We start from the raw sequence: 25,426 nt of genomic DNA, 5'->3' as shown, positions 1-25,426 counted from the left end.
CTAGGCCTTATATGCCTGTCATGTTATTAAATCAGTTTTCATGAGCTTGAAATATTGTATATTATTATTACTAAGGGCCTGAGCATTTATTTTATAGCATTTTCTTCCAATTGAAATGTATAAAATTCTCCTGTTTAAATCTTTAAATGCCGTTTTCTCAAAATGAGTTTGTCATTCTCGAGTACAAACATCTCAGCCTATGTAACACCTATTTACACCAAACTTTTCAGTTATACACTTAACAGTATTCTGAAGATATTTTCAGAGGGATTTCTTAAGAAATCATTCCTGGCCTGATTTGTGACATTTTAATCAAAAAAATATGACGAAAATTGATTTTTTTAAGGCTATGGACAGTATATTTTGATTTCCTAGGTAATAAAAGCATATATTCTGAAATCCCTCTGAATTTTTTTTCTCATCTTGTGTGTAAACAAAATGAAAAAATAATTTTGCACCTGGCTTTATTATACAGGTCCTTCTCAAAAAATTAGCATATTGTGATAAAGTTCATTATTTTCCATAATGTAATGATAAAAATTAAACTTTCATATATTTTAGATTCATTGCACACCAACTGAAATATTTCAGGTGTTTTATTGTTTTAATACTGATGATTTTGGCATACAGCTCATGAAAACCCAAAATTCCTGTCTCAAAAAATTAGCATATTTCATCCGACCAATAAAAGAAGTATTTTTAATACACAAAAAAAAAGTCAACCTTCAAATAATTATGTTCAGTTATGCACACAATAGTCAATACTTGGTCGGGAATCCTTTTGCAGAAATGACTGCTTCAATGCGGCGTGGCATGGAGGCAATCAGCCTGTGGCACTGCTGAGGTGTTATGGAGGCCCAGGATGTTTCGATAGCGGCCTTAAGCTCATCCAGAGTGTTGGGTCTTGCGTCTCTCAACTTTCTCTTCACAATATCCCACAGATTCTCTATGGGGTTCAGGTCAGGAGAGTTGGCAGGCCAATTGAGCACAGTAATACCATGGTCAGTAAACCATTTACCAGTGGTTTTGGCACTGTGAGCAGGGGCCAGATCGTGCTGAAAAATGAAATCTTCATCTCCATAAAGCTTTTCAGCAGATGGAAGCATGAAGTGCTCCAAAATCTCCTGATAGCTAGCTGCATTGCTGCCCTTGATAAAACACAGTGCACTAACACCAGCAGCTGACATGGCACCCCAGACCATCACTGACTGTGGGTACTTGACACTGGACTTCAGGCATTTTGGCATTTCCTTCTCCCCAGTCTTCCTCCAGACTCTGGCACCTTGATTTCCGAATGACATGCAAAACTGAGCAACAGTCCAGTGCTGCTTCTCTGTAGCCCAGGTCAGGCGCTTCTGCCGCTGTTTCTGGTTCAAAAGTGGCTTGACCTGGGGAATGTGGCACCTGTAGCCCATTTCCTGCACACGCCTGTGCACGGTGGCTCTGGATGTTTCTACTCCAGACTCAGTCCACTGCTTCCGCAGGTCCCCCAAGGTCTGGAATCGGTCCTTCTCCACAATCTTCCTCAGGGTCCGGTCACCTCTTCTCGTTGTGCAGCGTTTTTTGCCACACTTTTTCCTTCCCACAGACTTCCCACTGAGGTGCCTTGATACAGCACTCTGGGAACAGCCTATTTGTTCAGAAATTTCTTTCTGTCTTACCCTCTTGCTTGAGGGTGTCAATGATGGCCTTCTGGACAGCAGTCAGGTCGGCAGTCTTACCCATGATTGCGGTTTTGAGTAATGAAACAGGCTGGGAGTTTTTAAAAGCCTCAGGAATCTTTTGCAGGTGTTTATAATTAATTAGTTGATACAGATGATTAGGTTAATAGCTTGTTTAGAGACCCTTTTCATGATATGCTAATTTTTTGAGACAGGAATTTGGGGTTTTCATGAGCTGTATGCCAAAATCATCAGTATTAAAACAATAAAAGACCTGAAATATTTCAGTTGGTGTGCAATGAATCTAAAATATATGAAAGCTTAATTTTTATCATTACATTATGGAAAATAATTAACTTTATCACAATATGCTAATTTTTTGAGAAGGACCTGTATGTCCAGATCTATCTACCGAAAATATATGCAAAATCACGCATATTTAATGAGATTATGCCTAATTTGCATAATTATATTTTGTTTCTTTGTTCTTATTGTATCTTATCTTATGTATATAAAACACAAGAAATGCCTGCACACTGGTCTACAAATAGTTTGTTTTGTTTAAACATTGCTGTTTCTTTTGCTATAGATATTCATTTTTACATTTTAGAATATAAAGCAATGTTAGTTATATTCTTAATTAGTTTATTTTCTTTTTTTATTATAGTGTACATATGACAAAAATAACCAATCAGAATACCTAAAGTACCGGATCGATAAGGAGTTTCGTTAAGAGTAGTAATACCGTTAAAACCTTAACGATACCCATGCCTAGGGACCTCCCAACCTTTACGCTAAAGAGAAAGACCAACACGACTTTGAGATGACCAATCGAAACATGATTATGTATTTCTGCTCAGCTAGCGACATTGGACATCAACCACAAGGCAACCGCTGATACTTTTTCATATAATGCTTTCTTTGTATAATAGTTCTATCTAATAATGTATTAGACAGGACTGTTAAACAGATCGTAATCTAATGAAGATAGAGAATGGGAGCACTGTCTGCTCAGACTCTGGCATTCTTAGCGCCATCAAAAATATCTGCTGCGGCATCAAAAAAGTAACAACAACAAACGCCTCTTAAGTCATTCCGAGTTCCTACTGGTGGTGCGAATGCAACCAGGAAAATGTTCCTGGGGAACCACCCTGATGGTTAGTTTCTAGTTTCTAAGTTCCTAGAACTACCTGGTGCGAAAGCCCCTTATGTTGCATTCATATAATATTCACTGTGTACTGTATGTAAAATTAGCACTACCTTCTTTATTTTAAAAATTATATGTAATTTCCAGTGCAAACAGACTTGGTTGGTTACAGTGTTTACTTTCTTCTTATTCCATTTTAATTTCTTTATTGCAAAAAATACTATAATAGGATTAAATAACCAAGAATCAATCTAAGGTATACATCTGTTTGTTTTACAGAATGTTCATATAATTTTCAAATTATTTATTTCTAATTTCGTAAATATAATGTAAATAAACGTACATTTAAATATACAATATTCATTGACCATTACCTATTGCAGTTTCTCAATATCTCAAAATCAGCTAATGATAAACAACATGCATAAATTAACATCTGTTGCTGATATACTCTTTAGACTAGTGAAGTGAACTCTGAAGTTAAAACACATTTATGTGGCCAAGCACAAAAGAAACGTATAAACTCAATTGGATAAACTGTCATTTAAACTGCAAATAAGGAAAAATAACCTGAAAAGAAAAAATAGCAAAACTGAAAATAGCATTTTAAAATTACCTCTGGTCTCCCAGAACGGCCCGTGCTCCAAAATACTTCTTCAACTCTGTTTCTGGATTCAGATTCCTTTGCGACACAGAAGAAAAAGAGATAATTGGATATTAAATATTTGTCTTATTAATATAAATGGAACAGAATTATGACATGAATGCATCTCACCTGTGTTCCACGTACAACACAGGTCTGTGTTCAGAGGCGCTGTTGTCTGTGCTACGATGCGACAGGCCTTTGCTCTTCTCCAGGGTCTCTAAAATAGCATCAATATTATCTCCCGTACCCAAATTGTCCTGCAATCACAAAAACGCACTAAATTAGACAAACTAAGCACGTGACAGATCTACAGCATGATATTGCTTTTTTAAAAACCAAATCAAACTAGAGGTTAATAGCATAAAATATACATTTCATACACTACTTTTTTTTATTTTGCCAAAGACGACAATAGTCCCAAAAGAAGCCAAAGGCGTGAACTAAGACATGCAGAGTAATAAAAACAGTGAAACCCTGCAGTGCTGTTATAAAAAATATTGGCACTTTTGGAACACTGCTTGACAAATGAATTTAAAAGACCAGGGCAATGTTTCCCAAAAGCATTGTCAACCTAAAAAGATCCTGAATTGTGTGTTTTATGTTTTATTTTATCTTTTTAGGTCATTGCGCTGTAAAAATCTCCAGTTTTCACAGACTTTGGAACTCCCTACTTCCGTTCATTGTCCAGGCAATACCAACAATAGACCTCTGCTGGGTTCGTCAACAAAACAACTATCAGGTGTACCGCAGTGCCAATCCGCCGGAAGTCTGTCAAGTTGAAAAAACAGGAGGGACATTGTTGACAAAGATTTAATGTTTAATGTGAGATGGTGGTGGCTGCAAATGTGACCCTTCAAGATCTGTCTGTTCGCCTTGAGCCCAATCCACCATGTTCCAAGGATTGTCTCATTCATTACTCTTTTGACTTTGCACAACGGGTTCATTTACCTAGTGACCAATGCAACCAGGGCCAGTATATTTTTTGACACCAAGGAAATGTGGCTTATTTGGGATCTGTTGTGAGGGCATAACCTATTGATGAAGCCTCCAGTCCAACAAAAGGATCCTTAACTGTGATCAATTACTTGCACCATTTTTTCAAGTCACATGATTTGGGTAAACAGTAATTTTGACCTTGATTGTGACAATTGCACAGGACAAAATAAGAACAAATTTGTCTTGTAGTATTTGGCCAGGAGGGTGATTCATGGTCTCCACAAATCCATAACATTGAATTTTCTTATAACTGGCTACTCAAAATGTTCACCTGAATGGTGTTTTGGACTTAGAGTTTAGGAACTCAAGAGTCTGTTCAGTGGCAGAACTGGCTGTTATTGTGGAGCAGAGCACTTTCGCTGATGTAAACTTGGCACAACCAACTATGAATCAGGAGGGAAACAGTTCACCTATAGACCTGGGCAGCTCTTTTTTTATAAACTTGTTAACATGAGATGGGCAATTTGTTGTTAATTGTTTTTATTGATACTTTGTTGCATAATTTTGCTACAGGGATTGCTACATGGGTAGCCCTTAACCAGTGACATGCTTCCCTAACAGATTTTTCTGCTTAGCTGTCAGTTAGGTAACAACATTAGATATTCTCTTTATAAATATTATCTAAGTTGAAAAAAAAAATTCTATAGATATGGGTTTTGAATTGGTGTGTGACAAATTTTGTGTTTTGTTTTGGAAAATTTTGTTTTGGAACCATCAGAAAACTTCAACTAGATGTTTCTCAAAATTGACTTTGCTGAGTCTATCGACTTCAAAGAGGTGTGGCTCATTGATATTTTTGTCCAATTCCAACATCATTATGAAGTTTTTTTAATGGATTAAATTACATTTTATTTAATGGAGAATTAATTTGTGAAAATTTGCTCAATGTCACTTATTTTGCCACCATGATGGCCTCACATTTGACTCTAGAATAAGTATTAAGACCTGGAGACTAGCTAGGCCACTCCAAGACCTTAATGTGCTGCTTCTTGAACCACTCCTTGGTGGTATGTTCTGGGACATTGTCATCCTGGAAGAACCACCCACGACCCATCTTCAGTGTTCTGGCTGAAGGAAGGAGGGTCTTGTCCAAGATTTTACCGTACATGGCCCCGTCCGTCAGCCCCTCAATATGGTGAAATCGTCCTGTACCCTTAAGCAAAGAAACAGCCCCAGAGCATAATGTTTCCACCTCCACGTGTGCCTTCTTGAGCAGAGAGACCTTGCGGGTGCCTCAGGATTTCAATCCATTGCGGCGTAGTGTGAAACCAATGGTTTGCTTTGTGACTGTGGTCCCAACTGCCTTGAGATCATAAACAAGCTCCTCCCGTGCAGTTCTGGGCTGATCCCTCACCTCTCATGATCATCCTTACCCCATTAGGCGAGATCTTGCATGGAGCTGCAGACCGAGGGCGATTGATGGATATTTTGTATTTTTTCCATTTCCGAATAATGGAACAGTTGTCTCAACAGTTGTCTCCTCACCAAGCTTCTTGCTGATGGTCTTGTAGCCCATTCCAGCCTTGTGCAGGTCTACAATCTTGTCCCTGATGTCCTTTGTCAGCTCGTTGGTCTTGCCCATGGTGGTGGAGAATTTGGAATGGAAGATAGAGATTCTGTGGACTGGTGTCTTTTATACACATAACAAGCTGACATTAGAAGTACTTTCTTAATGTGACAGGACTAATCTGTTTCACCGGGGCACATAACTAATCTGTGGGAGGCAGAATTCTTGCTGGTTGGTAGGGGTTCAAATTCTTATTTCACTCGATCAAATGCTAATCAATTTATAACATTTATATAATGTGTTTTTTCCTGGATGTTTTGGTTGATATTCTGTCTATCCGTTAAAATAAACTTACCATACAAATTATAGACCCTTCATTTCATTGTAAGTGGGCAAACTTACAAAATCATCAGGGGATTTAATATTTATTTTCTCCACTGTATATAGGGCTTTTTAAAATACAGATTGTTTTAAAGGTGCATTGTGTAATATTTTCCTGTCGGCCACAGTAACTCATGTTGGTTGCAATTTGTAACCTCACCATTAGATGCCGCAAAAAAAAAAAAAAAAAAAAAAAAAAAAAAAAATCACACTGCACCTTTAAAGAGATAACAGGAAAATAATGCAACAAAGTTTGTTTAAGCTGTACAGCAGCTCTAGAAGTAAATAGTGTCATTCTCTAGCTTAAGTAAGTTCGGTGTTGATTAATTTATGTTGTAAAAAGTTATTAATTTAGTTCATTCTCCAGGAGCTCTGAGGGAAAACAGTGATGTCATCGTTAAGCTCAGTTCAGTTCTCATTCAGCAGTGCCAGTACAGTCAGATCAATAATATAGTTGAATATTAAGTGTCCCCAACTAAGCAAACCAGAGGCGACAGTGCCAAGGAACCCAAACTCAATCAGGTGACACTGAATGGAGAATTTTTTTTTTGGGAGAAACCAGGCTCAGTCGGGGGGACAGTTCTCCTCTGGCCAACAAAAGCACAACAATTATGATTCAGGCTGCATTACAGGTCAGACTGACTACTTGTGAGTAATCTTCCTCACTTCCCATAGAATGATGAAGTTCAAATTGTTTGGAAAGGGCCTTGTAACCCTTCCTAGATTGATGGGCACCAACAATTAGATCTATAATATCATTGCTGATGTCCTTGACATTGTGTTAACACACACCTGAATAATCAAGCAAACGGCCAAAACTTCTGCTTTTATAGAGATGGCCACGATTGCTGATGATCAATTAATCAAAGGTATTTGATAAGCAGTGCCTGAATGCTACTTACCATTTTAATTTCTATAAAAGCAGGTGTAATATATCATCTGTGGTTGTATTCCCTTAATTTTAAGACCTGCCAAGGACCAGATGATTTTTTATTATGTCCTGATACCTAAAAACACAGAATTCAAAAGGATGCTTTTTTTTTCTTTTTTCACATGACTGTGTATATTTAGTTTGTATATATTCTTGGATCCTGCTATAAAGGTTCGCAGAATAGCGTTTTTTAACTTCTCAAGTATTTAACAACAGAAAGTTGAAAGCTCCATGACACTTTTTTTTATATGTAATGCTATAAAGCATCCTGCTTCAAAGCATCTACATCTATTGTATAAAGCGCTATATAAATAAATGTGCCTTCACTGATGTGCCGAATTGCAGAGCAAACATATCCACATCGCTATGATCAGATGCTTTCTTGCTGCGGTTTTCTCACCACTGTTATTTTTGTTGCGTTTATTTTATTGAGAGGAAAACGTACAGTACATATTTACATATTCTATCGAAACACCACTCTCAACAGCACAGATGGAGTCGGGATGTTACGTGAGCTCTCAGATTGTGTTTCCAGAGGATTTTAGCATGGCTTATTTTGCAAACAACATGACTCTTGTCGATCTCCTTAGTGGTTTCTTTATAGCGGAAGCCAAAATGAGTCCACACTTCAGCTTGGTTCACTGCGGCAGGAGCTGGTATAATTCTATCGTCTTGTTAGCTGGGTCTGCTAACGCTAGTGATGCACCCTTGCGCTTTTCCATGTCAGTTTACATTCTGAGATAACACTGCCATGTAGCGGTCAGGTTTAAACCAAACACAAAACCACTGACCCGAATCTTGGATGTAAACAAATAAATAAATGTAAACAAATAAATAGATTAAAAAAAAATTGAGAATCGATACAGTATCGCCAAAAATAATATTGCGATATTAATGTGTATCGATATTTTCTTATCTACCCCAGATGTGTTAAAGAACTTGCAAATGCCTTAGTGGAAGAGTGGGGTAACATCTAGCAGCAAGAGTTGGGCAATCTTGTGCAGGCCATGAGGATGAGATGCACTGTAGTAATTTAAACAGCTGGCAGCCGAACCAGATACAGACTGTTACTTTTGAAAGTGAGAGGATGTTTCCATTTTTGATGAGTTTAAATGCATAAAAAAAATTCCAACCTTTCCATTTTCAGCCGGTGACTTTTTCTTCTTCTTTTTCTTTGACTTCTCATTCTACAATAAAGAACATTAAATAGGAAACAACACATTTGAAAAATGAAAAGAATCAAGATTAAGTTAAAATGCACTCAAATGCTCGCAACAGTGTATTTTACAAAACTCTCACGAAAAAGTCACGGTTGTGTGTTTTATGTATGTGGATGATGATGCTAATCTAATGCATCAAGGTGCTACACACCTTCACAGCATCTTTCCCCATTGGAGCTCCTTGTTGTCTGTCATTGATTCCCTCTGCCGGCTCCTCATCTGACGGGCATACATCCACATCAGCCTCACCTATCTGACACACATCAACCCCATTACACCATTAAAGACTTTGTATCTGACATGACAGCAGCACCATGATTCATGACACAGACACACAGCATTATTAATACTCAATCTATGGGCAGCAGACATGATAGCAGTATGACAGACTGTTTGAAGTAGTTTAATTTGGAGAATAGCATTTGTGAAATTGTAGCATAATATTTATATCATGTATATATGTGTAATATATATATATATATATATATATATATATATATATATCGGTCTGTGCGATGTATACATGCGTACAATACAGTTTTGCAGGTATGTGAGATCGAGCCACTTGTTTGTGTGAAGTGAGAGATTTTTGTATGCTTGTTTGTGTGAGGTTAATCTAGGGCTGCAGTCAAAGTGATTGCAAAAGCCAGGGTATATACATTTTAAATATATGCTCATTTCATGGTGACGTACAGCGCTGTGATCAGAGCGGCTCGATCGGTTCACACTTAGCAGTAAATGCTGCTCATCTCAACAAGCTAAGTTTGAGTAACTTATCTTTCCAAACTTGTAATGAGAAGCATCTAAAAACCTGTTGACAATAAAAAGAATACATTTAATTACATTTTTACTCCAAACTCACATCACATTGTCAGTCGAGCGTTTGAAATAACTTTCTTTTGTGATCTGACATGGCTTGATATCACAGAATGAGGCAGAAATTATATTTAAAGGCCCACTGAAGTGTATTGGAAGGCACAGCTTTGTATGATGTGTTGAATTTTCACTGAAACAGGAAGCTAAGGCAGGACATTGAATGGCTCCTCCCCCTTTTCAAATAGCCAATAGCGTTTAGTTTACCTCACAGACTGCAATTGACCTATGGCTAAGCCACGCCCTCAAACGCGATGAGGCAATCACAGTGCGCATAGCTAACCCAATACACTCTGACATTCTCTGCTTCCTCATCCATTGAAATGCATTGCAGTTAGTCAGTTTTCATTCGTTTTTTATATGTTTTTTCTTGTCATTTTAAGTTTAAAATGGTCAAACGGAGTGCATGGGGTATATGCAAGGTATCCCGAGAGGCTGGGCAATGCCGGTGTGTATTTTTTACCCTTTCCCAAGCCACATCTCAACCGAGATAAGTGTCTGGATTAAGTTATGCGGTAGACCACAACACCAACTAAACATGGATAAATTAAACAAGGATGTCTACATCTGTACTAAGATAAGTCAACAACGTATTTGAACAATATCTTTAATATCTCTAACGTAACGTTAGCCTTCTAGCTGCGTTGTAGGGGTAGACTGTGTACAGTTGAGACACCTTAAATAACTTGCAAACGCAGCAAGCACAAGTTGTGATTTTTGCTGTGCACATGTGTATTAGTGTCCTCTTTAATCGTGGGAAATTTGAACAGTGGACGCATCTCCGATCCAAAGATATCGGGATAAGTTTTTTTTCTAAGATAAGACTTTCACTTCACCATTCACACTCCACAATGAATAGCTTATTATCCTTATGTGACTGTTAAACGTAACTGGTATCATCACAATCGTTATTCTGTGCCCTAAAAACTGACATATTTCATGGTATTGTGTCATGCAAGGTCATTGCAAAATCTAGAGAAATATGTGAGGTGGCCAGCGGGGTATGGTTGAGACACACGTGTCTCAACTGTACCCGCGATAGAGTTCTATTAGGAAACACATAGGAAACATTTAATAGGTTAAACATAATTAGCCAGCATTGGACGCAAATGAAAATAAAATTTGATATTTGTGATATTTAAACTGTGTATAATTCATGAATATATTAAATATATTGTTCCAGTTTTATATATATTAACCAGTGCCAATTTAAATAAAATTAATGAATTTAAATGTATGAATTAATAAACATGTTGCCCAGTTGTTATTTTCTTTATTTGCCGTTATTTATTATATTTGCAATGAACGTTTAGTTACCTTTACATCATTAAAAATGGGTGTCTCAATTGTACCACATATGGGTACAGTAGTTGAAACAAAAAGCACCTTATTTTTATGAGCTAATTGTTGAAAATAAAAACTACTTATGGGTATTACTGATTGATAATATCTTAGTCTACAAGCTAATGAAATGTCATGTGGCATGTCATGTTGAAATTCACTTCTTTTCAGTATCTATTTTTGTGTGAAAAATCAAAACGCAAAAAGTGTCTCAACTGTACTCAGTCTACCCCATCATGTCACTTAGCTTCATTAACGTATCTGTAAATAACCAAGATATCAAATGTTAGCAATGTTGTGCTGAATGATTCATGTAAATACTGTAGCACCGAACTAACGGAGAGGTACTCTTGGTAAAGATGGTAAAAAGGCTTGTCCTGGAAACGTATGCAACTTGTACATATTTAATTTGACCGTGAACCATTAATTACATATTGAAGCACAGCATTTTAGACAACTTTCTACCAAAATATAATCTATATAATCTTTGTCTCCAAAAATCATCAATTGCCTCCTGTGAAATGTCATAGCACCTGTCACCGAATGTTGACTGTTTGTCCGAGTGAGTGGACTGGCTTAGCCATGGGTCAATTCATACTTGACACCACCATGGAAGCGAATCAGAGCGCTGATGGTACGTTGGATTCAATAGTAGAGGTGTGAATAAATTCAAGCCATGTCATTCTTAACCAACGTACAGTTGGAAAATGGAATAAAACAAGCATTTGAGTAACCGAACTCACATCTCCAACCCATATTGCTCCGTGACGTGTCAACGGCACTTCAAATTTTAGAGAGCATTTGATTGGACTGAAGATGTGATGAAAAGTGATGTCATAAAAATCTCTGATGCATTTTAGCGGAAGGGAGAGACTAAGTTTTGAATGCTTATATCACCTAAATGATAGCCCAAAGGGCCCTTTAATAGTAATAGAGTTATAAAGGACATGTCAATTAGCATAGCATTCTAAATATACTTTATTCTTATAAAATACCAGAGATGACCCATTCATTGACAACCATATAAACATTCACCATGCTATTAATAGTTAGTTTGCGAACGATTCTGTAATTTTGCTCAAATGCAGTATAAAACATCATACAATATGCCTCAAATTATTATTGTAAATATGCACTACTCTAACAACTAGCAGTGGCGGTTTTTGGCACGGGCGAACCAGGCATTTGTTCATAACACATGGGTGTGCAGCACGAGCAGTTAAAAAAAATCCTCTGCTCTGATTATCTATCATTTCACTGCATGGGGAATTGGCAAATTGGCGCCTCCCTGCAGCTGCCGGCGCCCCTGCTTGCTGAGAAGGTGCTTTGCACAGAAGTTGTGTGAGAAGGGAGGGGGCGCGGCAATTGAGATTTTGGGCAAAGCAATGTACTACCCCAGGGGTCCCAGTCCGGCCCCCTCACCTCTGGTCTACCTGCCCCACCTAGCCACGGAGTAGGCACCCTAATTTTAGTTTGTGAGGCAGTACTGCCCTGGGAAGATCTCTCATTCAAAGGTACGAGATGGTGAGTAGATGTGTGTAGGCTGTCAAACACATTGTTTAAAAACAAATTGGGGTTTTTTCAGATCGTTCTCAGCAAAAAAAAAAAAAAAAAAATTCAGGTTCCAGATCGAAATAAGACCGGAATAGCGTTCAATCACTGCTGATTTTTTTTTTTTAGATACAATGCAGTTGTAACCTAAATATTATTTGTGTAGCTATTTAACATTTTTACAGCAACCAACATTTGGTCTACAGCAACAGAGCCGTCAACACAGGAGTGTGGGCCTTCAGGTGCGGATGTGCACATTTAGCTTATAGAATAACGATTCTAAATTTCTTTTAGAGCTCCTTGGATTCAAACCACTTTATTTTCCTCATATGTTTGAAATTAAATGACATTACATATTAATAAACTATGTATACAGTTATTTTATTATTGAATTAATAAGAGAGTCTTAGCCTGAATCCAAGATGGCAGCCAAACTAGTTTGTTATCTGAATGTCAGTGTATGAATCCAGTTTTTGGATTTGGGGATTTTGGGATTTTCTGAGCTTTTGGTTTTTATGTAAGATTTTTTTTTATCACATTTAAGCCCAAATGAGTGGTCATCTCAATCAAAAATAAACTTCACTCATTCCAATTTGGGATCTTTGGATGCTAATCATGCTATATTTTTATTAGATGTCACTGGATTGCCACAGAACTCTGACTCGTGTCTGCAAAGGCAAAGGCCAGTGTGGAATCCATCTGCTGGAGTACAACTTCTGAAAAAAGGACAAAGCAGTACTTTATGGATCCTTAAACTGATTCAGTGGCTGCCAGTGTTCTGCTATTTTGAAGATGATTTGAAGATGATCGCAGTGGATTACAGCTTTATTTTAAACCTGAATTACGGATTTGATCGTGTTGGATTTCTCCTGGCCTAGTAGTACATGGACTATCAGATCTGTGGACTCTGGTTGAAGCCTGAAGGTGAGGTTCTTTCGAAGTACAAAATTTTTATGATCATTACAGAATTTTTGATGAAAACATTTTAGAGGTTACTGGATTACTGGATTTGTTTGGTTGCTGAGGCCTAGGACTATCAGGAATCCACCTACTGGATAAAAGCTTTTCTGAATTAAGGACTCAATCTTGCTGTTGGGTTTTTCCAGGCCAGTAGCATATTGACTATGAAAGTTGTGCTAATCTTATGGTGTTAAATGACTATTTTATTGGCCAGGAAGACTCTTCGGTTTGCAGTTAATGGGGCTTCTGATAAATCAATTCCTATTAAATTGAAATTAAGATGTATGGTAAAGCTTTTATTGCTGTTATCTGGAAATGTCCAGCCAAATCCTGGGATTACTACATCTATTCTTTGTTTGCCCACTCCGTCAGATTTTAAAAGTAGAACAGGTCTTGGGTTTATACATTTGAATGTTATAAGTTTAGTTCCTAAATTGGATACAATTAAGATTTGGGTAAATATGACAAATGCTGACATAGTCGTTTTTACGGAAACCTGGCTTAAGAAATCTATAACTGACGATATGATTTTTATTGATGGCTATAAAGTCTACAGAACTGATCGGGTGGGTAAAGGAGGTGGAGTGGCTATCTATGTCAAATCTAAGTTTGTTAGCTCTGTCAACTTGTCAATTACTAGAGCTAAACAGTTTGAAGTATTGGCCATCAAAGTGGGTATTTCAAAAGTTTCTAATATCACTGTGGTTGGCTGTTATAGACGACCTTCTGCAACAAAAGATGCTCTCAAAGCCCTATCAGATATTTTACATGAGTTAAATTACTCTGAGTTCATCCTTATGGGTGATTTAAATTGGGACTGGCTCTCAGGGACATCTGATTGTTTTAAAGAATTGTGTGACTCCTTAAACCTTGCACAACTTATTAATGCACCAACAAGTGCAGCATAAGTCTACCTTACTTGATTTAATTATAACAAATAATGCTCACAAATTTACTTATTTACAAATTTGCATATTCTGCAATGATGTTTAAGAAATAAACCCCGCTTTATTTTTAAAAGATATTTCAAAACTTTTGAGGAGCAGGCTTTCTTGCATGACTTGTACTACAGTGACTTAAGAAGAGTACTTTTAATACAGCATTTTGAACTGGCATGGGAATATTTACAATCAATTTTTTTGTCTAGTAAACATGTTCTCATTAAGAAGTTCAGGATCAGCGATAGAGATAATCCCTGGTTTTCAGAGTCTTTCAGAGCTAATTCATTTGAGAAATAAATCATGGGCGCAGGCCAGATTTTCAACAGAAAATTTTCTGACAGAAAACGTTTCTCAGGTCAGTCGGAGGCGGAGCGCTCATGGTACACACACAGTGCTTATAGCCGTACAGCTGCAGGCGCCACTGCGGCCACGCGCATTTCTAAACAAATTTAGCCACACCGCCAGGAAAAGAAGGGGAGGGAGGTTGGGGTGCCCTCGGGCCGGATGGAGATGAAACGGCGGGCCGGACCTTACCCGCGGGCCGCCAATTGAATAGCCCGGTACCATATCTTTTAAAAATGGCAGCGGATGTTATAGCAGAGCCAGTAACTTATATTTTTGATCTGAGTCTTTTGTTGAATTCTATACCCAAAGTTTGGAAAGCTGCTTATGTTCTCCCATTATTTAAAGGTGGTGATCCCTCAGACATGAACAACTACCATCCGATCTCTAAGCTCTCAATTTTGGCTAAGATCCTTGAATCTCTGGTAAACGTACAGTTAAAACCATTTTTATTTGACAATAATATTTTAAACTCTTTTCAATCTGGTTTTAGAACTGCCCATAGCACCATTACTGCTACTTCGGTGGTGATAAACAACCTTATTGGTGCCCTGGACAGAAAACAGCACTGCGCTGCCTTATTTGTGGATTTATCCAAGGCGTTTGATTCAGTTGACCATGAATTGCTACTAAACAAACTTAGCAGTGCATGTTTTGACCCTGGGATGGAGAAATGGTTTAGAAATTATTTGGCAGATCGGACTCTGTGTTCACGTAGAGGGTCAAAAATCAGACTTTCTTAATATATCTAAAGGGGTCCCCCTGTGGTCCATTTTAGGACCTGTTTTGTTTTCTATTTAAAATGACCTGGATAAGGACATTCAAGCAAAACAACACTCTTATGCTGACGATACTATTATTTATACACTTGCTTCATCCATAACACAGGCAGTGCAAGAGCTTCAAACTGCATTTCAGTCATTGCAGAGTGCTTTTGTGAGCTTAAAATTGGTTTTCAATTCACAGAAAACAAAGTTTATGTTTTTTTCAAGGGCTCATTCACAAGAACTTGATAATTTTAGCATCTATACATCTGATTGTAAAAATATTGAAAGGGTATCTTCTTACTGTATGTACAAACCACCGCCGACTTGAGCTTCCAAAGTTACCGGAAGTCATTCATTTTCAATGGAAGTTGGCTTCTCTCAGCTGCAAGGAGTGTCAAATCCATTGGCGTCGCGTTTTGAGTGACCAGGGTGTCAATCAAAAAGTTGAAAGTAGCTCAACTTTATGGTAATGAGCTATGACGCAGTTCAGCGGCAAGCAGCGGCAAAACGCCAGCAACCAATCGGAATATAGACGTCCTTCACGCTGGCTGATTCCAGAGAAAACTTTCGTTCCTACCAAAACATTAGTTCCGAGAAAATGGAGGAGAAGCTAATCATCGCCGTTGCTCGGTTTCCTATCATTTATGATATGACGTTGATGATCCAGTGATACACATTTGAGGATGAACGCAACTTTTATTGGAAATATTTACGGACGCTCGTTTTAAGCGGGAATGCAATTCATTTGCTCACGGTAACACTGATTTGACCAATTGCACTAGATGCAAATAATAATAATAGCTAATTTTTTTTTTTCGTCCAAATGTGACCAAAACGGTTATAAAAATGCTGTCATTATAAAAGGTTTCAAGTGTCAATGTATTGCTTGTTTTTTCTGTTTACATTTCATGCTGTGACACTTTCTCTTCTCCCATGATCGAACATAGAATGCTGCTACGTCAGAGCGGCCAAAGCATCAAGCTTCCCCGTACTTTTTGACAAGTGTCCTTGACAGGGCGGCCAGAGCTTCTTTGCAGCTCAAGTCGGCGGCGGTGTGTACATACAGTTACAAATTCTAGGGCAGTTGGATGGACGATAAGCTTTTGTTCAAATGTACAGATTTTTGATCTAATCAGAAAGCTCAAAGTGAAAATTGGGTTTTATTTTAGAAATAAATCAAATTTTACTTTTAATGCTAAAAAGAAACTTGTAGAAGCTACCTTCCTAACTGTGATTGATTATGGTGATAGCATGCAGCCTCCTCCATTCTAACGAGCCTTCATTCAGTCTACCATGCTTCATTAAGATTTATTACAAATGCAAAATCCCTTACTCATCATTGCATTCTTTATGAGATGGTGGGTTGGACATCACTAACTATACGAAGAAAACAGCATTGGTACATTTTTATTTATAAAGCAATGCTAGGCAAACTTCAAACGCATTTTTGTACTGTTCTTTGTGTTAGTTCTAGCAGCTACCAGCTATGCTCTTCAAAGTGTTTGCTTTTAATTGTACCTAGAGTTTTTACAGAACTGGGGAAAACTACTTTTTCCTATTATTGACCCTGGGCATGGAATAATTTGCAAAAAGATTTAACCCTCTATGGCATGGTGTTGCCCTCAGGCAACAAACTACCTTTTTGGACCTCACACCGCCCCTTTAATTTTTATTAGGGGTGTATTGATATTCGAACCGAACCGAAGAACCGCGATACAGAACCCACGATTCGAATCACGATACTCTCATGGCGTACCGAACACGACCCACCCCGCCCCCTGCTACCCCGGCCCCGCCCAGCCCGGCTCATTGGACCTGGAATGTGTACACAAAGAATTCATTTTTGTAACCTAACCACCATTAACACCAAATAGCAAGCTCCGTGTTTTGTTACTTTCGATAATAAGCAAGGTGTAATCTTCAGATTCTGACTATTTGATCACAAAAATCAAACAATAAATGCCGTTTAGGCGCTCTTTGCTGTGGCGTGACATATCGCTGTACTAGCTCCTCATTTCAAGTGGCAGCGCGGAGCGCGAGTAAACGCGATCATCTCTTCCTCAGTTACAGAATAAACATGAATGGACACCTGCAGGTATGTTGAAAACTACAGTATACTTACTGAAAGGCATCATAACTTGTGTAATCGCTCAATCAGTGTTTCAGCAGCATAAAGACGTCAATAAAACTGCATAGCTTGTCACTAGCATTATATTTACCTCAGCAGGCAAGCGATTCAGTGTCCACAACTTGTTGGTTCCTAGAGAAATGAACTCTTGCACTAAATAAATGCACTATATTAGCCTATATATTATATTTTACTTAACCTGTTAATTATATCTTGATTATTTAATGTACGTTTAAAATATCTTTCATGAAAATGACAGCAACTGTGTAAATTATTATATTTCAATAACAAATTAGCAGGGGTGGTAAAAGTACTCAAAAAATATACTCGAGTAAAAGTATATATACCTAAATAAAAAATGACTCCAGTAAAAGTAGAAAGTCCTCCATTCAAACATCACTTGATAAAAGTACAAAAGTATCCGATTTAAAACGTATTTAAGTACCGAAAGTAAAAAGTAAATATTCAAACTGTAAATATTATTAATTAAACAGATCAATTGTTTTGGGAGTGATATGCAATGTTTTAATTGAACAAATTATTAGATACTGCAATTAAGAATTTGTTAGATTTGCAATCAGTCAAGAGACAATGAAGCACCTTGCATCAATTCTAAACAATTTCATTAAGTTTAGTGACAGCATATTATGGTGCAATGACTGGTAGGCCATTCTTTGATACAAATTCTAAAATTTCAATTCAATTATTGTGGTTTGATTCCGATCTTGATTCAATATAGATTCATTTTGATAAATATTTGGTACAGTAGATACATGTTAATTTTTAAATTAAGAAAATCTCACCTAATTCTGTAAACATAGGCTACAGAGAGCCCTGTCAGCTGGTATTATTAAATGTTAAAAATAAATGTGATTTTTATTATAATAACAACTTTATAATATTTTAATGATATAAGTAAAAAATATAATAAATATATAGTGCACATATTTAGCAAAATACTAATTTATACTAATATCAAATATATTATAAAATACTAATTTTTCTAGCAAACTAACGTGCTATGCTCGTTAAATGTTTTTTTTTTTTTTCTGAGGTAGCCTAAATGTAACGTTATGTGACATATTGTTCTCCAGCTGTTTTACTGACCTCTTTCTGCGGTTGAAAAACACTGATTTATTGATATTATGTATAAGGTATATACATTTCGGTAAGTTGTACTGTATCTTTCAACATAGGCTACCTATTATTGTTCATTTGTGTTTATTTACAATTAACTAGAGTAGTAAAGAGATTAACGGCACCCCATATAGCAGGCGCTAGCTATCTGTCACGTCACATTTAAAAGCTCTAAAACGGTATTTATTGTTTGAATTTCGTAATAAAATTGACAGAATCTGAGAGCTGAGAATTTATTTAATATCAGAGGTAACCCACTCTGCCCTGTCTGTCGCTGTCAATGTCCTCTTTGCTTCGCGATTTTCCTCTGCGTGAGAAAATGGATGTGTCGTGAGAGCGTGTGGAAAGTGTCGATTGCGTGAGTCTGAATGAGTGAGAGTTGGCAGCTCTGCAATAGACATGTTCCATAACATTAGCTGTATCAAACAGAAGATGTGCAAGATACAGTGTAAGCGGGAATCTCTGGGTCATTGCTGGCCAGAGCTGCACCTTCACCTCTTTCTGCGGTCATCTTCCACAATGGCGAACTGACTGCTATGCGAGCGTATGCTGGCATAGAGCTCGTGCGTTCTTTTTTTCAAAATAAAACCAAGTTTTTCATTGGTTTGGAAAGCCAGTGTAATAAATACTTGGAGCAGGCACGGGGACATGTAACAGAGTAAAAAGTAAACTTTGTCTTTAATATTGTAGTGGAGTAAGAGTAAAAGTAGATGCAAATAAAACATACTCAAGTAAAGTACAGATCCCCGAAAAAAATACTTAAGTAAAGTAACGAAGTATTTTTACTTCGTTACTTACCACCACTGCAAATTAGAGTAAAGTTAATGCAAAAACTGCCTTATGTTCAGTTTACATGTTTTCATACAATGTGTTGGGTGTTGATTATTATATCTAAAAAATGAATAGCATCTGAATTTAGGCTCTCTTGTTAACCTTTAATGTTATAGTAATGTGCGTCTCCCTATATAGTTTACAGCATTAGCAGATTTTTAATCCTTGCAAAACGTTTAATTGTAATTGAATTAATTTAAAGACAAAGACACCATTTTTTCATTAAACCACTGTTTAAATTTTTTTTTTAGCTTTCTAAACCGAACCCAGACGTCAAAACCATGGGAAAACCGAACTGTCAATTTTGTGTATCGTTACACCCCTAATTTATATATATATATATATATATATATATATATATATATATATATATATATTTTTTTTTTTTTTTAATATATAATATCACCTGACATGTCTGTTCAATGAAATGAGGGGCTAAAGTGGGTGTGACCTTTTGTTTGGGGGTGGCAGTCCTTTAATGAAGCAAAGTCACATGGTACAAGGTGCCACCAATTAGTAAGATAAAAATAACTTTAACATGTTTAAGTTAAAATAACTTTATATTAAAAAATATATGCATGTGCATCAGTATGTAAATAAGTATGTTTGATTGTTTAAATATTTATTTTATTTTTATTCATATATTAAACTGTGTTTTTCTTTTCGTTGCCTCAGGGCAACACTGTGCAGTTAGACCACTTTTGTTCAGGCAGTACCATAGGGTTAGGACCATATGGTGGATTCAAGTTCTCTTGGGAAGTTTGTTTTTACAAATTCAGAAAACTCAAAGAATATGCATTTTATGTGTCATTTATGTTTTGTTGTTGTTGTTGTTGTTATTATACTGCCACAGAGAATGATGGGAAATGTAGTTTGGAGGACACAATGCATACAAACTACATTGTACTGTCAGCATTCAGAAATAAATTTATCATGATTGAAAACTATAAAGACTTCGTGGTGGCAATCATGTGCATTCAAATCGTAATTACAATATTTCTGACATGACTTAAAACGCACCAATAGGCATAGTTCATAATGTTTTTGCGATCTACTGATACTTGCAGGAAATGGACACGAGCATTTTATAGGCGAAAGGAACATGATTAGGGTCATTCCTTCTGTGTGTGAGGACAGTGAGTTTGAGGAGAGTCAGGAAGAGTGGATCCCTGAATCAGGTTTGAGGTACAGTTAGGAGGTCAGGGGTCAGTTAGGGGTCAGTCAGGGGTCAGTTAGCAAAGTAACGTGTGTGTGTACGCGCATGAGTACGTGCAGTGCGCGCGCATGAGTACGTGCAGTGCGCGCGCATGAGTACGTGCAGTGCGCGCGCATGAGTACGTGCAGTGCGCGCGCATGAGTACGTGCAGTGCGCGCGCATGAGTACGTGAAGTGCGCGCGCATGAGTACGTGTAGTGCGCGCGCATGAGTACGTGTAGTGCACGCGCAGAGTACGTGTAGTGCACGCGCATGAGTACGTGTAGTGCACGCGCATGAGTACGTGTAGTGCACGCGCATGAGTACGTGTAGTGCACGCGCATGAGTACGTGTAGTGCACGCGCATGAGTACGTGTAGTGCACGCGCATGAGTACGTGTAGTGCACGCGCATGAGTACGTGTAGTGCACGCGCAAGAGTACGTGTAGTGCACGCGCACGAGTACGTGTAGTGCGCGCGCACGAGTACGTGTAGTGCGCGCGCACGAGTACGTGTAGTGCACGCGCACGAGTACGTGTAGTGCACGCGCACGAGTACGTGTAGTGCACGCGCACGAGTACGTGTAGTGCACGCGCATGAGTACGTGTAGTGCACGCGCATGAGTACGTGTAGTGCACGCGCACGAGTACGTGTAGTGCACGCGCACGAGTACGTGTAGTGCACGCGCACGAGTACGTGTAGTGCACGCGCACGAGTACGTGTAGTGCACGCGCACGAGTACGTGTAGTGCACGCGCACGAGTACGTGTAGTGCACGCGCACGAGTACGTGTAGTGCACGCGCACGAGTACGTGTAGTGCACGCGCACGAGTACGTGTAGTGCACGCGCATGAGTACGTGTAGTGCACGCACATGAGTACGTGTAGTGCACGCACATGAGTATGTGTAGTGATTGCGCAGAGTATGTGTAGTGCACGTGCAGAACGCGCAGAGTATGTGTAGTGCACGCGCAGAGTATGTGTAGTGCACACGCAGAGTATGTGTAGTGCACACGCATGAGTATGTGTAGTGCACGCGCATGAGTATGTGTAGTGCACGCACAGAACGCGCAGAGTATGTGTAGTGCACGCGCATGAGTTCGTGTAGTGCACGCGCATGAGTACGTGTAGTGCACGCGCATGAGTACGTGTAGTGCACGCGCATGAGTATGTGTAGTGCACGCGCATGAGTATGTGTAGTGCACGCGCATGAGAATGTATAGTGCACGCGCATGAGTATGTGTAGTGCACGCGCATGAGTATGTGTAGTGCACGCGCATGAGTATGTGTAGTGCACGCGCATGAGTATGTGTAGTGCACGCGCATGAGTATGTGTAGTGCACGCGCATGAGTATGTGTAGTGCACGCGCATGAGTATGTGTAGTGATTGCGCAGAGTATGTGTAGAATACACGCTTGAGTATGTGTAGAATACACGCTTGAGTATGTGTAGTGCACGCTTGAGTATGTGTAGTGCACGCGCATGAGTATACTTTTTCTAATGCACATATTGCTTATTATCCCTATTCAACCCATGTAGAAAATCTTTGAGTTTTTGTACCCTCGTAGCACATTGTTGCCCTGAGGCAAAAAACCAATATCTGGTTCAGGGGTGGGGGGGCTCACATTTTATGATGGATATATTATCAGGGACCCCCAAGCTCCCAAAAAATTGGGTGAAAGATTTTTTCAGGGGTCAGTTAGGGGTCAGTCAGGGGTCAGTTAGCAAAGTAACGTGTGTGTGTGTGTGTGTGTGTGTGCATGTGTACGCGCATGAATATGTGTAGTGCACGCGCATGAGTATCTGTAGTGCACGCGCATGAGTATGTGGAGTGCACGCGCATGAGTATGTGTAGTGCACGCGCATGACTATGTGTAGTGATTGCGCAGAGTATGTGTAGAATACAAGCTTGAGTATGTGTAGTGCACGCTTCAGTATGTGTAGTGCACGCTTGAGTATGTGTAGTGCACGCTTGAGTATGTGTAGTGCACGCTTGAGTATGTGTAGTGCACGCGGATGAGTATGTGTAGTGCACGCGGATGAGTATGTGTAGTGCACGCGGATGAGTATGTGTAGTGCACGCGCATGAGTAGACTTTTTCTAATGCACATATTGCTTATTTTCCCTATTCAACCCATGTAGAAAACCTTTGAGTTGTTGTACCCTCGTAGCACATTGTATGTGTAGTGCACGCGCATGAGTATGTGTAGTGATTGCGCAGAGTATGTGTAGTGATTGCGCAGAGTATGTGTAGTGATTACGCAGAGTATGTGTAGTGATTGCGCAGAGTATGTGTAGTGATTGCGCAGAGTATGTGTAGCGCATGAGTATGTGTAGTGCACGCGCATGAGTATGTGTAGTGATTGCGCAGAGTATGTGTAGTGCACGCGCAGAGCGCGCAGACTATGTGTAGTGCACACGCAGAGTATGTGTAGTGCACGCGCAAGAGTATGTGCAGTGCACGCGCATGAGTATGTGTAGTGATTGCGCAGAGTATGTGTAGTGCACGCGCAGAACGCGCAGAGTATGTGTAGTGCACGCGCAGAGTATGTGTAGTGCACGCGCAGAGTATGTGTAGTGCACGCGCAGAGTATGTGTAGTGCACGCGCAGAGTATGTGTAGTGCACGCGCAAGAGTATGTGTAATGCACGCGCATGAGTATGTGTAGTGATTGCGCAGAGTATGTGTAGTGCACGCGCATGAGTATGTGTAGTGCACGCGCATGAGTATGTGTAGTGCACGCGCATGAGTATGTGTAGTGCACGCGCATGAGTATGTGTAGTGCACGCGCATGAGTATGTGTAGTGCACGCACATGAGTATGTGTAGTGCACGCACATGAGTATGTGTAGTGCACGCGCATGAGTATGTGTAGTGCACGCGCATGAGTATGTATAGTGCACGCGCATGAGTACGTATAGTGCACGCGCATGAGTACGTATAGTGCACGCGCATGAGTATGTATAGTGCACGCGCATGAGTATGTGTAGTGATTGCGCAGAGTACGTGTAGTGATTGTGCAGAGTATGTGTAGTGCACGCGCAGAACGCGCAGAGTATGTGTACTGCACGCGCATGAGTATGTACAGTGCACGCACATGAGTATGTGTAGTGCACGCGCATGAGTATGTGTAGTGCACGCGCAGGAGTATGTATAGTGCACGCGCATGAGTATGTACAGTGCACGCACATGAGTATGTGTAGTGCACGCGCATGAGTATGTGTAGTGCACGCGCATGAGTATGTGTAGTGCACGCACATGAGTATGTGTAGTGCACGCGCATGAGTATGTATAGTGCACGCGCATGAGTATGTATAGTGCACGCACATGAGTATGTGTAGTGCATGCGCATGAGTAGGTGTAGTGATTGTGCAGAGTACGTGTAGTGATTGCGCAGAGTATGTGTAGTGCACGCGCAGAACGCGCAGAGTATGTGTAGTGCACACGCAGAGTATGTGTAGTGCACGCGCATGAGTATCTATAGTGCACGCACATGAGTATGTATAGTGATTGCCCAGAGTATGTGTAGAATACACGCTTGAGTATGTGTATTGCACGCGCATGAGTATGTGTAGCTTGAGTATGTGTAGTGCACGCGCATGAGTATACTTTTTCTAATGCACATATTGCTTATTTTCCCTATTCAACCCATGTAGAAAACCTTTGAGTTTTTGTACCCTCGTAGCAAATTGTTGCCCTGAGGCAACAAACCAATATCTGGTTCAGGGGTGGGGGGGGGCTCACATTTTATGATGGATATATTATCAGGGACCCCCAAGCTCCCAAAAAATTGGGTGAAAGATTTTTTTCCCCAGAAAATAAAAAGTCATGCCATAGAGGGGTTAAGACTAGACAAATTAGTGTCTGGTGAATTTAAAGACATCGGTAATGAAGGCTTGTGATTGTTTTTGTTGAGAGGATATTATTTTCTTATATTTATTTTAATTTTGTATTTGATGTATTTTAACATGTTGTCTTACTGAGTCAGAGTATTATTTAAAGTCGGTTTCAGAGAATTTAAATAACCCCTCAAAATTCTGGAAATTAATTAAATCCTTGTCAGTTACTCATGTAGCCTCTAGTCTTCCTGAATATATTCAGGTTGACGTAGATAAAATAAAGGATAAAGCTGCTATGATCAATCAGTTAAATAATTAATTCATGCTAGACAATTTGGTGTGTGGTGAATTTAAAGACATCGGTAATGAAGGCATGTGATTGTTTTTGTTGCGAGGATACTATGTTCTAATATTTCTTTTAAATTTGTATTTGTTGTATTTTAACATGTTGTCTTACTGTATGGCTGCTACCTTGGCCAGGTCTCTCTTGTAAAAGATATTAATCTCAATGAGACTTTCTGGTAAAATAAAGGTAAATAAATAAAAAAATATTTATTCATTAAATTATTCATTGTTAGTTTAGCTAAGCATCATGTTTATGATTCATGTACGACAGATTCTGACAATTGAAACAAAAATCAAGTAGCAACTCAAAAGGTTATTTGTAAGGGATGCACCGAAATTTCGTCCGCCGAAAGTTATCGGTCAAAAATACCATTTTCTGTTTTCGGCCGAAAGAGAAAAAAGGCTGAAAGTATATCCCTTGTCTTTAATAACTTTTCGGGCTGGCAAGTGTCAATCCCTTAGAAGCCTGGAGGAGTGATCCAGCTCTCAGATTTAATCAAAAATATCTTAATTCGTGTTCCGAAGATGAACGAAGGTCTTACTGGGTTGGAACAACATGAGGGTGAGTAAATACTGACAGAATTTTCATTTTTAGGTGTGAACTATTCCTTTAAGGTGCCCCTTTTGAGTAGGCTATATAAACATATCAGAATTGGCATTTTTCAATGTTTTAGTCTAATAATCGTTTTATA

At 38.9% G+C, this 25,426-nt stretch overlaps 1 protein-coding gene across 5 annotated transcripts in view; it reads right to left on the bottom strand.

The window, feature by feature from the left end:
* Positions 1-25,426, bottom strand: part of tcf25 (TCF25 ribosome quality control complex subunit) — a 189,558-nt gene that overhangs the window by 152,676 nt on the left and 11,456 nt on the right. For all 5 annotated transcript variants that reach the window (XM_077248130.1, XM_077248132.1, XM_077248131.1 and 2 more), the window contains exons 2-5: positions 8,641-8,742; positions 8,403-8,456; positions 3,584-3,711; positions 3,425-3,490 (exon numbers count right to left, since the gene is read on the bottom strand). In XM_077248130.1, coding sequence (XP_077104245.1) covers positions 3,425-3,490; positions 3,584-3,711; positions 8,403-8,456; positions 8,641-8,742 — 350 coding nt within the window. The remainder of the gene's footprint in view (positions 1-3,424; positions 3,491-3,583; positions 3,712-8,402; positions 8,457-8,640; positions 8,743-25,426) is intronic.

The sequence above is a fragment of the Siphateles boraxobius genome, unplaced genomic scaffold (assembly GCF_051911475.1).
Source record: "Siphateles boraxobius isolate OS27281-9 unplaced genomic scaffold, OSU_SipBor_1 30, whole genome shotgun sequence".
Lineage (NCBI taxonomy): Eukaryota > Metazoa > Chordata > Actinopteri > Cypriniformes > Leuciscidae > Siphateles > Siphateles boraxobius.
Note: the sequence above shows the minus strand (reverse complement) of the source record. Positions and strands in the feature narration are given on the sequence as shown.